General features: G+C 44.8%; 1 protein-coding gene across 1 annotated transcript in view; it reads right to left on the reverse strand.

Moving 5' to 3' along the window:
* Window positions 1-940: 940 nt before the first annotated feature.
* CHRNA4 (cholinergic receptor nicotinic alpha 4 subunit) overlaps window positions 941-15,820 on the reverse strand; it is a 67,705-nt gene continuing 52,825 nt past the window's right edge. Inside the window, exon 6 of the mRNA XM_035122596.3 lies at window positions 941-1,320. Coding sequence (XP_034978487.2) covers window positions 1,195-1,320 — 126 coding nt within the window. The 3' untranslated portion in view covers window positions 941-1,194. The remainder of the gene's footprint in view (window positions 1,321-15,820) is intronic.

Below are 15,820 nucleotides of genomic sequence, written 5' to 3' on the forward strand. Positions count from 1 at the left end.
GAGCTTTCGTGTGCATGCACACGAAAGCTCATACCAAAATAAAAACTTAGTTGGTCTTTAAGGTGCTACTGAAGGAATTTTTTTATTTTGCTTCTAACTACTTTAGCTGCTCTCCCACAGAGCTGCCCATGCTGTGTAAGGAAGAAGGGGCTTCCCCATTCTTGGCACGGCAGAGGAAAGCACTCTGTGCACTTGTATAACTCCAGCTGACGCTGCCAGAAACGGGGACCCTGTAGCTTTGTGGGCCTCTCAGCTTTAGCTTCCTCTCCCATTGACTTTAGCTTTCCTTTAACGTTCCAAAAGCTGATGCTTCTGTTCTCAAGAGCAGCACACGGCAGCTTTTGCTTGTCTGTTCCTTTTCAGACTGCCAGCGGAGGATCCAAATATTCCTGCAGTGCAAACAAAGCTCCCTGCAAATAAATACAAAAACTAAAAAGGCAGGAAGAAGAGTTTGAGCCAACCCATCTTCTAGGCATGGTAGTTTAATAAGTGTGCAAAGATGGGATCCCCACCCCCACCCGCAGCCTAAAGTGGTTCGGCCCAGCAAAAGCTGTACCAGGTGTCTCTTCTGAACATATGGACCAGCCAAGATGCACAGTCCAGTGGCCAGATGTTGTATGTCTTTTCTCCAGTTTGCTCAGTTTTACGGAACTGAACTCTGAAGATCAGGAGAACTTGAATCCATATTTTTTCATTTCCACCAAGGCGTGCCTCCGACAAAAATCTATCCTCTTCACCTCCACTGCTCCTTGCCAGTTGTTCAAACACACCTCAAGAAGACCCTTCACTCGGCCCTGTTTGGTTCTGAAGAGCTTCAGCTCAGTACCCAGCCAGTGCTAAACTTCTCCATTGACTTGCCAGGAGGGACTGAGTCCGTTATGTTAAGTGCCTCTATTTGCACTTGTTTTAAAGGAGTATATATGACAACAGATGCCGTCATGCTATGGATAAACTTTAATTGACCAGCCCCTCCCCTCCCACCCGCCCCCAAAGAGATATAGAAGATGAAGATGGCTTAGGCAAGTGATGCAGCCTTGGAAGGCATCCTTGGAACTCCCCGGGAATGGTTCATGCGCAGACATTACAGCAAATCGTTCGTAGCCGCCTTCTCCAGCGTTCAGCTTTGCCCCTTCCAGGTGGATTGGAATCGGTTGAATGGGATGCGACGGATTCCTTTCCAGAGTTGTTTGGATCCTAGATCATTCCTGCCAGCCAAGGAGGTAGGAAAAGGCCCACAGTCCCCAGCAAGCAAACAATGATGAACATCCAGAGGAAAATTCTGTCAATGACCATTGCCACGTACTTCCAGTCCTCCTTCACCTGGAATGAGAGAGGGGAGAAGGAAGGACACTTACTGTACATTCAGAAAGTAGGAAGAAAGGTTATAGGTGTTTGCCAATTACTGGTTGGCCAAGAGGTACATAGACTTTTCTATGTCTGTGACAGTGAGGTCATCTAAGGCAGAGCTGCCACCAGAGTTGGCAATGTGGGTAGGCAAACCCAAGGTTGGTTGGTTTTGGCCATGGGGAGCCTTCCCTTATATGACATCCGATTGATTGATTGATTGATTGAGATTGATTGTGTTTCAAAACCACAGTTCATTCAAAAGAATCCGGGGATGGTTATCAATGATAATAAAAACAACCCATTGAAAACCTTCGGACAAATAAATATCAAATGCAATGTAGCATCCCAGGGATTTATTGTAAGAAATCATGAATTTGTGATCAAGTGTGTGGTTGAGAAGGATGTCTGAGCTTCTGGCTCCCTTGGACAGACTTTTTCCACCTGGGTTATAGAATGCTTGATTTCTGATATAAATTCCTTAGAATGCTGGTAAACTCCATTTCTCTTTGCCTCTAAATCAAGTTTCAACCTAAGATGCAAGACACAGGCCATTTGGCTAAAGCATTTGTCTCACATGCTTACTACAGATCTGGCAAAAGGGCATCCTGCATTCCTCTTTGGCAACATCCTTCCTACCATAAAGATTCAAAGTGCCTTTGATGTAGATCTGCTATCTTTCACAGGTTCCTGTGTGTTTTACTGCTTTACAATTTCCTGCCTCTGCTCCTGTTAATTATTCACCGTACTAGGATCTTATTGGAGTGTTTGAATCTCGGGTTGCCACCTTGATTATAATAAAAATAGCCTGGAGGGAGAGGAGGAAGATTCATTCTTTTTCTCTCTCTCTCAGGGCTTTTTGCTGGTCAAAAGCTCTCTTCCTTTGTCTTTCTTTCCATGTGGTTCTGCCACAATGCAGTCCATTTCTGCAAGCATGAGTGGGATGTGTGAGCTTGCATTTTGTCTGTAAGTTGCCCAGAGTGGCTGGGGAAACCTAGCCAGATGGGCAGGGTACAAATAATAAAATCATCATCATCATCATCATCATCAATTGGAACAACAGTGCAGGGTTTGAAGACATCGTCCCAGATCATTACTGATACTTAGCCTGCTTCTGTATTTCGCCTTCATAGCAGATGTTGCTGAAGAACCTAACTAACCCTAATGGTAGATCTGATGATGGTTCGCCACAGGGATTTGTTCTGGGTGACTATGACATCTTGTCTCCTATGAATCAGAGACAAACCATAAGTGTCACTCAAAACAACTCCCTGTATGAGCACCTTTTGTTGAACGATTGCTGGATCTGCTGGCAGCCACCAAAGAGCAGCTCCCAAGTGTTGAAATATAAGACTCGAGCCTTTCTGAGATTTGGTTGCAAGTATCACCGCAGCATTATAATATGCTAACAAAACAATGAAGTTGTAAGAGGTATTCATCATACCACTTAAGGATTAGAAGCAATAGTTATTTGGAACTTACTTATAAGGCCTGCAACCCACCTGGCACAGGACTTTGCAAACCACTGGTGGGTCATCACCCACTTGGTGAAAACGCTGGTCTCTACACTCATCTCCAGGCCTTCAAAGAGTCTTTCCCAGGCCTACCTAGAGATGCTGGGGATTGAACTTGGGACCCTCTGCATGCCAAGCAGGTGCTCTGCTCCTGAGATACCTCAAAGGTTATTTGCAAACGTTGACATGCTAGCCGCCAACATTGGTGAAACTTCTGTCGGTCACAATGGAAAAAGTTGAGCCAGTATAGAACATATGGAATATATAATTGAATTATAGGATTATAGACTTGGAAAGAAACCATGAGGGTCATCTAGTCCAACCCTCTGCAATGCAGGAGTCTTGAACCCACAACCCTGTCTCAAGCTCTACTGACTGAGAGATAGATAGATGATAGATAGATAGATAGATAGATGATAGAGATATTCCAGCCATGAAAAAGCCAAAGCATTTTTTAAAAAGAAAGAAAAGTTCTACCTAGGGACATCCTGTCAGTTACATATTTCCCAGCTGTCCTTCTATACACTTAAGGCAATGCAGAAAGTTTGCTACATCACTGTCAATCATTCAGTTCTATTGACCAAAAGCCTCTTCACATCTAGCATTTGGTGCTTTGACTGAAGATGTTTGGCACGCCCTGGAGAATTGCCACTTCTTCCAAGCCTTCCTTACTCAAAAATGCTCAGATGTCTGGCCCAAGGAGGAACCTCAGATCATCATCATTATTGTTAAAAATATTGTTTATTTATTACAGTTTTAAAAAAGATTAAAATAAAAAAGCATACAGTTTAGGTAGTGCCTGAAGTAATGCGAAACTATGGCCAATACTTCTTAATGGCCATTTCTCTTTGGTGATTCAAAAGAAAGCAGATGCCTATTATCTGCCTATTATCTTGCAATATGGGGAGATGTCTTTGTTTCCAAAATCTTGCTAATGAAATTTGGGAAGAGATCAGCAAGTTACTGGCTGAAATGCAATGTGTTCTATTTCTACACACACCAAACAGAAGAAGCGTGGGGCTTAATGGGATCTTATATCCGACAATGTTCTCAACTGCGGTTACAACATTGCTCCAATAATGGAATCCCACCACATACAGGGGCGGGTGGGGGGGGGAGCACTCATTGCCTTTTAGCATAGACAATAAATTCTGGGAATATCCCCATACATTCTCTATAATGTCACTGGACTATAATACAATTGACGGAGATTTTCTTGTATCACGGGCTTTGAGGAAACTCTCCAGATTTTAACATTTTATGTGGTCTTTATGGTATGATTATATGTGAAACACCAGCCCCTGCTATCCACATAACCAGTCTTCTGATCTGTCATTCTGTCCAGCTTGACAGCCACCACAAAAGCGGCTGTGTAAAATCACCCATCACCCTCACTTCCTACATTAATTATTACCATGTCACAGTGTTGCTGCTGCTTCAAATCTCAAAACGCCAGGAAATATCATGTCACATCAAGATGGTGCTAACTTCCGAGCGAAGCATGCTGTGATTCTGCTATCAGCTCTTGGAATTATTTATGGTGCTTAAGTTATCTGGCAAATTCCCCTCTTTGCTCTGCTTGCAAATCGTTACCGAAAACGTGCTCCGGTTCCTTATTATATGCTGTCAAGTTACAAGTGCAAAAATAGGGCAGCTGCTTAAGAACTGCCCCTCCACAAGGGATACAGATGAGCATAAACCCCATTTCCCAATGCACAAGTTTAGAAGTGTATAATTCAAGTCAGCAGTGTGATGCAGCAGCTAAAAATGCCAATGCAATTCTGGGCTGCATCAATAGGAGTATAGCATCTAGATCAAGGGAAGTAATAGTACCACTGTATTCTGCTCTGGTCAGACCTCACCTGGAGTACTGTATCCAGTTCTGGGCACCACAGTTCAAGAAGGATACTGACAAGCTGGAACGTGTCCAGAAGAGGGCAACCAAAATGGTCAAAGGCCTGGAAACAATGCCTTATGAGGAACGGCTTAGGGAGCTGGGTATGTTTAGCCTGGAGAAGAGAAGGTTAAGGGGTGATATGATAGCCATGTTCAAATATATGAAAGGATGTCATATGGAGGAGGGAGAAAGATTGTTTTCTGCTGCTCCAGAGAAGCGGACACGGAGCAATGGATTCAAACTTCAAGAAAGAAGATTCCACCTAAACATTAGGAAGAACTTCATGACAGTAAGAGCTGCTCAGCAGTGGAATTTGCTACCAAGGAGTGTGGTGGAGTCTCCTTCTTTGGAGGTCTTTAAGCAGAGGCTTGACAGGCATATGTCAAGAATGCTTTGATGGTGTTTCCTGCTTGGCAGGGGGTTGGACTGGATGGCCCTTGTGGTCTCTTCCAACTCTATGATTCTATGATTCTAAGTGAAATGCAACAGCTCTCACCATAGTGAGGAAGACTGTGAGCAGGTGAGATTTGTGCCAGTCTCCTGTCCAAGTTCTAAGTGTGGATGGGCAACTTCACAGCTCTTCCAACCCTCTCTGCTTGAGCTGGATAGCCCTTCTCATAGAGGGCTGCCATCTATAAAGTAGGACAAAGGGCCACCCTAGTTCAAAACAATGAATTTCAGTAAGACCATATAAGCCATTCCATTCAAAGACTCCATCACTAATACTAAGAGATCTTCAGTGGGTCCTAGTTTGTTTCAGAGTACACTTCAAGGTCAGAAAATAAGAAGAGCCTGTTGGATCAAGCCAATGAGGATAAGATACCCATCTTCAAATATCTCAAGGGCTGCCACATGGAAGAGGGAACAAGCTTGTTTTCTCCTGCTCTGGAGGGTAGGACTCAAACCAATGGCTGCAAGTTACAAGAAAGGCGATTTGGACTAAACATCAGGAAGATATCGCTGTGGGCCATCGATTGATAAAACTGAAGTGGTGGACTTGGCATGTCTATGAGTTTAATGAGACCTGACTAAAAATTTGGCAGAATTCGGTTTCAGCTTCTTACATGGTTATTTAACTTTATCAATGTCTGCATGTTTCCCCAAGAGTCAAATTAAATTAATATCAAGCCTACTAGAAATGTTCTCTGGGGGGCAATTAAAACCCCCAAGTACTTTTTAGGATGGAGAAATCAGATCACAGAGGAGGAGAAAAAGAGCTACTTACATTTCTAAAGAACAGCTTACAATTTAACTTGATTTGGAGGACCGGAACTCGGCCCTTCATTCATTGTAATGAGACTTGGAGGAGGGGGGAATTGACTGGGATAAAAGTCTCTGCTTAGAAGGCTTGTTGAAAGAGGAATGTCTTCAACAGGTGCCAAAAAGACAACAGAGATGGTGCTTGCCAGGTATGTAAGGGGAAGGAGTTTCAAAGGGTAGGTGCCACCACCTTAAAGGCATGTGAGTTTGGAATGCACCTCCTGATAAGATGTCCTTTCTGTCAGAGTGCAGTGTGATCAGTTGGGTATTTAAAGGGTGAGATAATCTTGGTCCCAGACTGTATGGGGCAGTGATGGCCAAACTCGGCGCTCCAGCTGTTTTGGGACTACAACTCCCATCATCCCTAGCTAACAGGACCAGTGGTCAGGGATAATAGGAAGTGTAGTCCCAAAACAGCTGGAGGGCCGGCCATCATTGGTATAGGGCTTTGCATACCAGTTCCAGCACTTTGAACATAGCTCGGTACCCAATTTGCAGCCAATGTATCTCAGCCATCTTTTGGAAACCAGTTTACCAACAAACACTAGAACTAAAACACCTCCCTCATGGGGTCCTACATAGTGTGCTCTTGTATACATTTTTCAAATTGCTGTCCATTTCTCCCCTCCCTGTAGTTCTTTGTATAATCAGTTTTGCACAAAATCCAGCATTTGGGAAGACTCCCCAACAAAATGGCCTTGGTGAGCCATGGTCAGGCATGCTAACAGGGGACCTGTCTTCTAAATCTCAGGGGATCCTTTGTTAGTTGGCATACGGAGCAGAATGAAAGCGTTTGCTTTCCTCACAAGAGATTTCCTCCAAAGAAAACTCTCAGTACTATTGGGAGCATAATGACAGATGAACTTGCCAGTTTCACTTTCTCATTTTTCCAGTCTCAAGTTTAATTCTCCACAGTTCTATATCAGCTTGCTTTTTTAAAAAAAAATTGCCAGCATTTTAGTGCAAAATTCTCTTAATCTACAAATTTTTGTATGTGACATTACCTAACAAACCCATTCTTGCAAGGCAAAGTTTTCTAATGTGACATGTTATACTATGTAATTTTCACCAGTATATGCATTTATTTACACATTTTACCCAAGCATGGGATTATTTTTTGTACACTTGGCTGGAGAATTGCAAAATTCAGAAAAGTGCATTTTTCAATGTGTGGCTGATTTTCACTTTGTGCGTTGTTTCAGAAAGTGTGGCTTACACATGTTCACTTTTAAATGTGAACTGAATCACTTTTCTCACCCATCTCTAGTTGAGAGTCACCAGGACTAGAACCAAAAACCTTTGGGCCTGCACTCTCCTCCAGTGAGACACAAGACTCCTGGGACAGCGATTTCCATCCACTCAGGCAACCCGTTGGCCTTCCCCCACCTGGTAAAGCTATACAAGTATGCAGGTCAAACGCGAGCTTTGGGATGCTTGGGTAGAGGCCATTTTGAATGGGGGAGCAGAAAAACTCTAAGGGACACCAATCAAAGTGCCAATTTATTCAGCCCAATGCGTTTTGATTACAGACTTTGTCAGGGCAAAGCAACTCTGTATTTTCCATGTGCTCTACTGCAAAGTGATTCAGCACAGCAAATAGAAAATAAACACTGACAAATGTTGCAATCCAAATGCAGTGGGCTGAATAAATGAGATTTTTGGGGGGTGAAACTCAGAGGTCCTTTCTTGCTTCGTTTCTGAACTTTTGCCGTTCCCACCCTGCTCTTTCTCTGCTGTCTGGATTTCTCTCAGGCCCTTAGGCTAGGGAAGATGTTCCCCGCATGTGGTTTGACTAAATCCGGATTAAGGGGTTTTCCCAGGACAGCGGAGGGTGTGTGCGCTGTGTCCCATTGGTGAAGTGGTGGTGACTTGAAATGCTCTGGGGATGGGGACAAAAAATGGGGAGGGTGTCAAGGAGGGTCAGTTGAGAAATGTCCCTATTTTCATCCGAGGAATGTTGGAGGGTATGCGGGAACAGACCCAAATAAACCCAGGTCACAAGGCCATTTTGGGAACACCCTATTTCTTCCTGTCTTCTGGCTTTGTTTTTTCTTTTTAAAAAAGAAAAAAGAAAACACCCAACAACATCAACAACAAAAAACCTCAAGCACTTAATTAGAAGAACCACTTACTTTTAATACAACCACATTCCCCTTGTGGCGGTGAGGCTTCTGCAGAATACTGATCAGGAACTTAAAGACAGGCACATCCTGATAAGTGATGGCTTGTTAAATCCCCCCTTTTCAGACCAGTCCTCCCTATGCATATTTATGTGAAAGTAAATCCCACCGAATTCATGGGGATTGAGAGTTAAATGAGATGAGATGATGGGAGATACATGACTGTATTTCCCATTTTTAAATGGAAGCTAAATGCAGCTGCCGCTATGGAGGGGGGGGGGCAGGAATTGGTTTGGATGCTCACTTAACACCTGCATTTTTCCTCTTGTACGGCAAATAGCAGTTTTGAGGCCTCATTTTCTAAGGGGAAAGGGGAAACTTTCTAGGTCAAAGAAAAAAATGTTAAAAACCAGGGGAGTCCCAGTCCGTGTTCACCCCATACATTCAGAGCACTATGATACCACTTTAAACAGTCATGGCTTCCCCCAAATAATTTTGGGAGCTTAAAAGCTGTTAGGCGACCCCCATTAGTTGTTAGGGCTAAAAGGACCTAACAGTCCTTTAATTACACATGCCAGTCCTTTAATTACACATGCCAGTAATTAAAACTGAGATGTGGACAGTGGCATTCATCTTGGCTCTGGCATTGTTTCCTGGTTCTGACTGCAGACCAGCATCCAGGGCATCTAGGAAACTTTGGGTTGCAGCCGACTAAGTCCTACTCAAAGTAGACCTATAAAAATGAATGGAACTAGGCCGGTCATGAATGGGTCTGTTCTGAGTACAACTAATATTGGATGCTGCCTTTTTGTCCCAATAGCATTTGTACGTAGGCATTCTTCTTCTTCTTCTGAAAAAGCCCAATAACCTTGCCTTTAAAGAGTCAGATGCCATCAGGCTGTTTTTATAAGGACGACATCATTTCCTTTAATGGGGGAGAAAAGCCATTCTGCAGCCAGTTAATACTGGTGCTCGAGCATAAGGGCTGCAAAGGTGCACAGGATGAATAAGCCAACTGTCCTATTTCCAGTTCAGACAAGAACATTTCATTTCCTCTCCAAATGATGGATTGCTTCCATTTATTATGCAGGACAAGACTAAATCCCCAACATTTCCAAGGTAGCTGGAACTCAGGCTTAATGTCTGCCACTCAGATATTAGACAGGCTGTGTGTCCTCTTTGGTCCCAGTGAGCAAACACAGAGTTCAGCATCCCAAGAATCTTTCTTTTCTTTTCTTTTCTTTTTAAGAGAGAGAGAAAGTTGCTTGCCCTTAAGATTGGGTCAGGAACTTGTGGTCCTGCCTATGTTGATAGACTAGAACATTGTTCTAGATCACTGGCCATGCCAACTGGGGTTGATGGGCCACAGGACCCCCAACACGTACCCATGCCCCATGACACAATGAACATGAAATTAAGTGGTAAGTTTCATAAGACAAGCGTGTCTTGGTGGGTGGTTACATGGTTTATTTATTCCTAAGAGCAGTTATGGTGCTGGAGGAGACTCTTGAGAGTCCCATGGACTGCAAGAAGATCAAACCTCTCCATTCTGAAGGAAATCAGCCCTGAGTGCTCACTGGAAGGACAGATCCTAAAGCTGAGGCTCCAATACTTTGGCCACCTCATGAGAAGAGAAGACTCCCTGGAAAAGACCCTGATGTTGGGCACAAGGAGAAGGGGACGACAGAGGACGAGATGGTTGGACAGTGTTCTTGAAGCCAGCAACTTGACTTGGACCAAACTGTGGGAGGCAGTGGAAGACAGGAGTGCCTGGCGTGCTCTGGTCCATGGAGTCACAAAGAGTCAGATACGACTAAATGACTAAACAGCAGCAGCAGCAGCAGCAGCAGCAGCAGCAGCAGCAGTTTATACTGCCTTCTCATAAAATACCACAGCAGTGTGAAGCAATACAAACCCATGGAAAATATATTCTGCAAAAAATTGTCAAATATATACAATATGCTTTGCATGCTACATGTCCCTGGTTCAATCCCCGGCGCCTCCAGGCAGAACTGGGAGTGTCCACTCCCTAAAATGTTGATGAACTGCTTCCAGTTGGGTGTCAACAATCCTGAGTTAGATGGGCAAGTGGTCTCACTCAACTGAAGCCTGCCTCCTGTGTTCCTATTTAAACCAGCTTTTAATTCAGAACCATGAGGACTATGCTTTATTTGCAGAAGAAGGGATGCAGCTCAGCAGCGGAGCACATGCTATAGGTTCTAGGTCCAATTCACAGCATCTCTAGGTAAAGTGGAGAAAGACACCTGTCTGCAGGCAAAGGTAAAGGTAAAGGACCCCTAGATGGTTAAATCCAGACAAAGTCAACTATGGGGTTGCGGCACTCATCTCGCTTTCAGGCCAAGGGAGTCAGCGTTTGTCCACAGACAGCTTTCCGGATCATGTGGCCAGCAGGACTAAACCACTACTGGTGCAACAGAAGATGATGACGGAAACCAAAGTGCACGGAAACTCTGTTTACCTTCCCACCCCAGTGGTACCTATTTATCTACTTGCACTGGCGTGCTTTCAAACTGCTAGGTTGGCAGGAGCTGGGACCAGAGCAATGGGAGTTCACCCCATTGTGGGGATTCGAACCGCCAACCTTCTGATCGGCAAGCCCAAGAGGCTTCGTGGTTTAGACCACAACGCCACCCACATCTTTACACCTGTCTGCAATGCTGGACAGCCACTGCAAATCAGAGTACAAAATACTGAACAGTATAAACCCGCTTCTTATGTGCTTCCTAATTTGCACAACCCATACAAATTTCAGAATGTAGTTTTCTTGGGGTAAAATTTGAGTTGCTTTGGTGCAAAGGGTTGATATTTGGGGGGAAGGGGGAAGCATTGAGTTAATTCTGATGCAAAACATTTATACAAGCCAGCTCAGGCTTACCCGGCAGAGTTCAAGACACTTTTCTGGGGAAATAACTCTAGTCCCTGTGGCGTTGAAAGCTAGAGAAGCAATTTTCCCTTTTCAGAAGCAACCCAAGAACAAAACAAGCATTCTAATATTATAGATTCTCTCTCTTTCCCCAAATAAAGTTGACGGAAACTCAAGGCCACTGGTGGTAAGTTATTTCCCTCCAATTTGAGTCCTCACTCGCATAGCATACTGGATTGTTTGTTTGTTGTTGTTTATTCCATTGTATTAATTGTGCAATGGGCCTTTCCTTCGCAACACACTAAATTATGTTGACATTTGCAGCGGAGGGCAGATTCCCACCAAGTGCCACACGAGGGAGAGGCTAGAAAAACAAGCCTCTGAAATATTGCATTTTTCATCACCCAGCCTTATGTTGCCAATTAAAGGCAGCAAAAGAAGAAGAAAGAGTGGGATCAGGGAAACAATAACAGCATAATGATTTCTTCAATAATGTTATGAAAGATATTTATGAGAAATGTGTGGCAAGATTTCCCCCAGCAAGCAAAAATTTAAAAAAATAAAACTGGAAAAGAAGAAAAATAAAAGATTGCTTCTTTTATGAGTAATCAGGGGGGAAGCAACACAGAACAAATTCTATTGTGTGACTTCCAATGAATGGGACTAGATCTATTATTATGATGGCTGCAAAGTGAGAATGCCAGTTGATGGGTTTTCTGTTTCTTGGGTAGGAGGCTATTACTGTGTTCAGATCAAATCTGACTGGGTAGGTGGCGACTGGGCAGTTCAGGATTCCTTAGATGAAGGGGAGCTAATGTTTCTCATCTGAGGGTGGCACAGGTCTTATCCCTGTGGGTTGGCAAACGTGGTGGAGGGCCACATCCCACATGCTTGGAGGCATGCACACACCTCACAGGGATGTGCAAGCTACACAGACCCTGATCCTCACTCCCACTCATTGGATGATGGGGGAAGGGGAACTTTGCATCTCCATCCGGATACTGGGCTGATCAAGACACCTCAGGGCCATGTCTACTTTTTCTTCTTCTACAGCCACCAAAATCAGTGGGGCCTTGGGGGACCAGGGGGAAAAAATCAACAGGGGAGACCAGATCAGGCCCCTTGTCTGGTGGTTGGCTAGCCTTACCTTAAACGAAATTATTATTCAGATGTTTGGCCAGTAAGTAGATTTCCGGTCAGTAAGTAGATTTCCTAGAGGGCTACTTTGAGAGGTGCTACCCTCTGTCTTGCCAACCTAGCAGTTCGAAAGCACATCAAAATGCAAGTAGATAAATAGGAACCGCTATAGCGGGAAGATAAACGACGTTTCCATGTGCTGATCTGGTTTGCCAGAAGCAGCTTTGTCATGCTGGCCACATGAATCCAGCCCTCTATTTCTTCTTGTTGACATGGGACGGTAACCCTATATTGGCATTCCCAATTTGGATCATCCCAATCAAGCAGAGGAACAATCAAGCTCAGCACAGTGTCTCAACCATCAATGGTAAGCGAGTCTTGGCATGTGTAAGGTGATGGGAGGGGGCAGGACAGAAAGGCGGTGAAGCCCAAACTGAAATGTCATGGTCTGATTATAACTCTGTTTTGGTTTTTTGTTAGAGGAGGAGGGTTATCTTGCCATGAAGAGTGAAGATGGATTATGGAGAAGAAACCTCTACCAGGAGTAGCCTGTAGAGCAGATGTTAAGGCTGACAGTGGTTATCACAGAGGTGGCGGTAGGAGGAGGCGTGAAGCACCCCATAACCTTATTTAATTCCAGCATTTCCTTAAAGAATCTCCAACATGTTTCATGTTTGCTGTTACTGGTATTTTAAAATTAATGTTTTTGTTAGCTTCTTAGAGGTTTGCTGTCGAGTAGACAGTATATAACATTGGTTAAATAGATACAATAAATAACATTTTGAATAAAATTCCCAAAGTGGGTCACTGTTCTGACCTCTCTAAGGTAAAGGGACCCCTGACCATTAGGTCCAGTCATGACCGACTCTGGGGTTGCACGCTCATCTCGCATTATTGGCCGAGGGAGCCGGTGTACAGCTTCCAGGTCATGTGGCCAGCATGACAAAGCCACTTCTGGCGAACCAGAGCAGCACACGGAAACGCCGTTTACCTTCCTGCTCTAGCGGTACCTATTTATCGACTTGCACTTTGATGTGCTTTCGAACTGCTAGGTTGGCAGGAGCTGGAACAGAGCAATGGGAGCTCACCCCGTTGCAGGGATTTGAACCACCGACCTTCTGATTGGCAAGCCCTAGGCTCTGTGGTTTAACCCACAGCGCCACCTGCGTCCCTCTCTGACCCCTCTGGTACTCCTTTAAAAAAAAACAACCATGTGGGGCATGGATTTGGCTAAAATTGAATTTGGCTAGATGTGGGGAAGAGTCTATGTATCTCATTAACCTTCCCCGCCTTATAATCCAAAGCCTGGTCTGATGTACTTAAGGATGGGGGAGGGGGAATTAGAGGAATGTGTCTCCTGGAAAATCTGAAGGCCTCCTGGAAAAGCCAAGTGATCACCCCATTCTGATATAGTACTTTCTAGCAATGGGCAGGCAAGCAAGTACTCTGAGGACACCAAGGCATTGCTCCAGATCCCCCTGGCTCTACTGTTCACATGTCTCTAGATCTCAACATGCCCCTGTTGATATCATCAATGGTATGATGAGAATCTTGGAGACGTTGAAGTGTACTCCACTCTTCTTACTAGGAAACTGAAGCTTCGTTTCCACCACACACACAAAACAACCCTAGCCCAGCCACTTAACTTTATCCTAAGAACTGGCCTTTGCTGCGTGGTGTTCCTTCCAAACTCAGTTGCCAGAGACACTTTTGTAAATAGTAGACAGGGGTGATAATAATTCCCTGTCTTGTTGGTGGCTTATCTAGGAAAGCAAATGTGGTCGAACTCAGCCTTTTTAGTTCTCTCTTTTGCCTTTTTTTTTGGGGGGGGGATCTCTTTCTTGCAAGGCGCTTTCCCAGATAATAGCTTTAGGGATAATAGCTTTAGGGATGGCTTGTTACGCTCGGCCATATTTTGATGCTCAGTCCTATGAAAGAGTTGGGTGCCACCGATGGCCATTTCCAGTCATGGTGCTCAGCACTTGATGGGGCGTTCCAGGTGAGCATCTGAGAACTGAGGTTCCCCCCCCCCCACAACAATCTATTTTGCTTTCAATGAGTGTTGTAGTTCTGGCATCACAGTCCGTTTTCCTCCTGGCCTTCTTAAAACAAAAACAAAAACTCACGACAGCTACTGAAGTGAATACGACTAACTGCAGTGTGCTAAACATACACATAAAGAAGTGCAGAGGCAAAACCCAGCATCAGTGGCTCAGTGCTGGAGACTCTGCAGGGTCAGGCTCCAGCAGCTGGAACGGCTGCAAATGACATGAAGCAGAAGAGGCAGGCAAGAGTGGAGTTCGTATGCCTGACAGGGAGCAAAAAGTCAGAGCTAGGGGTCATACGACTCAGGGCTGAGCAGGATACAGATGGGCTGGGCTGAGCTAGGCTGGGCAGGACAGATGTGGGGCCATGCAGGGGGGCACCCCAGTCGTTTTGGTGGCAAGTGTCCCAGAGCGAGAGAGTTCTTGGCTTGTAGCATACCCTTCAGCATTTCATCGAATCATAGAATCGTAGAGTTGGAAGAGACCACAAGGGTCATCCAGTCCAACCCCCTTCCAAGCAGGAAACACCATCAAAGCATTCTTGACATATGCCTGTCAAGCCTCTGATTAAAGACCTCCAAAGAAGGAGACTCCACCACACTCCTTGGTAGCAAATTCCACTGCTGAACAGCTCTTACCGTCAGGAACTTCTTCCTAATGTTTAGGTGGAATCTTCTTTCTTGTAGTTTGAATCCATTGCTCCGTGTCCGCTTCTCTGGAGCAGCAGAAAACAACCTTTCTCCCTCCTCTATATGACATCCTTTTATATATTTGAACATGGCTATCATATCACCCCTTAACCTTCTCTTCTCCAGGCTAAACATACCCAGCTCCCTAAGCCGTTCCTCATAAGGCATCGTTTCCAGGCCTTTGACCATTTTGGTTGCCCTCTTCTGGACACGTTCCAGCTTGTCAGTATCCTTCTTGAACTGTGGTGCCCAGAACTGGACACAGTACTCCAGGTGAGGTCTGACCAGAGCAGAATATTCCGATGAAAATAGGGCCGTCCCATTCCATAAGAATTATTTTACTATTCATACCCCACACACCTTACTGGGTTGCCCCAGCTACTCTTGGTGGCTTCTAACATATATAAAAACATAATAAAACAGTAAACATTTTTTTTAAAAAAACTTCCCTTCCCTACACAGGATTGCCTTCAGACAGCTTGGGTGAGGTGGATAACTCCATATCCTCCAACATTTCTCCAATGAAAATAGTGCATCAAAGTGCAAGTAGATAAATAGGGACCGCTCTGGCGGGAAGGTAAACGGCATTTCCGTGCGCTGCTCTGGTTCGCCAGAAGCAGCTTTGTCATGCTGGCCACATGACCCGGAAGCTGTCTGCGGACAAACGCTGGCTCCCTCGGCCTATAGAGCGAGATGAGTGCCGCAACCCCAGAGTCGGACACGACTGGGCCTGATGGTCAGGGGGCCCCTTACCTTTACCTTTAAGGAAAAATGGGACATTCTGGGATCAAATCAGAAACTGGGACGGCTTCTCTAAATCAGGGATGTCCCTGGAAAATAGGGACGCTTGGAGGGTCTGCCTTGGCTGTAGTTATGTGGCAGGTTACAGAATAGGATAGGCTCTTGTGAATCACCTCACCCAGGCCAGCC

This window comes from Zootoca vivipara, chromosome 7 (genome assembly GCF_965207765.1).
Source record: "Zootoca vivipara chromosome 7, rZooViv2.hap1.1, whole genome shotgun sequence".
Taxonomy (NCBI): Eukaryota; Metazoa; Chordata; class Lepidosauria; order Squamata; family Lacertidae; genus Zootoca; species Zootoca vivipara.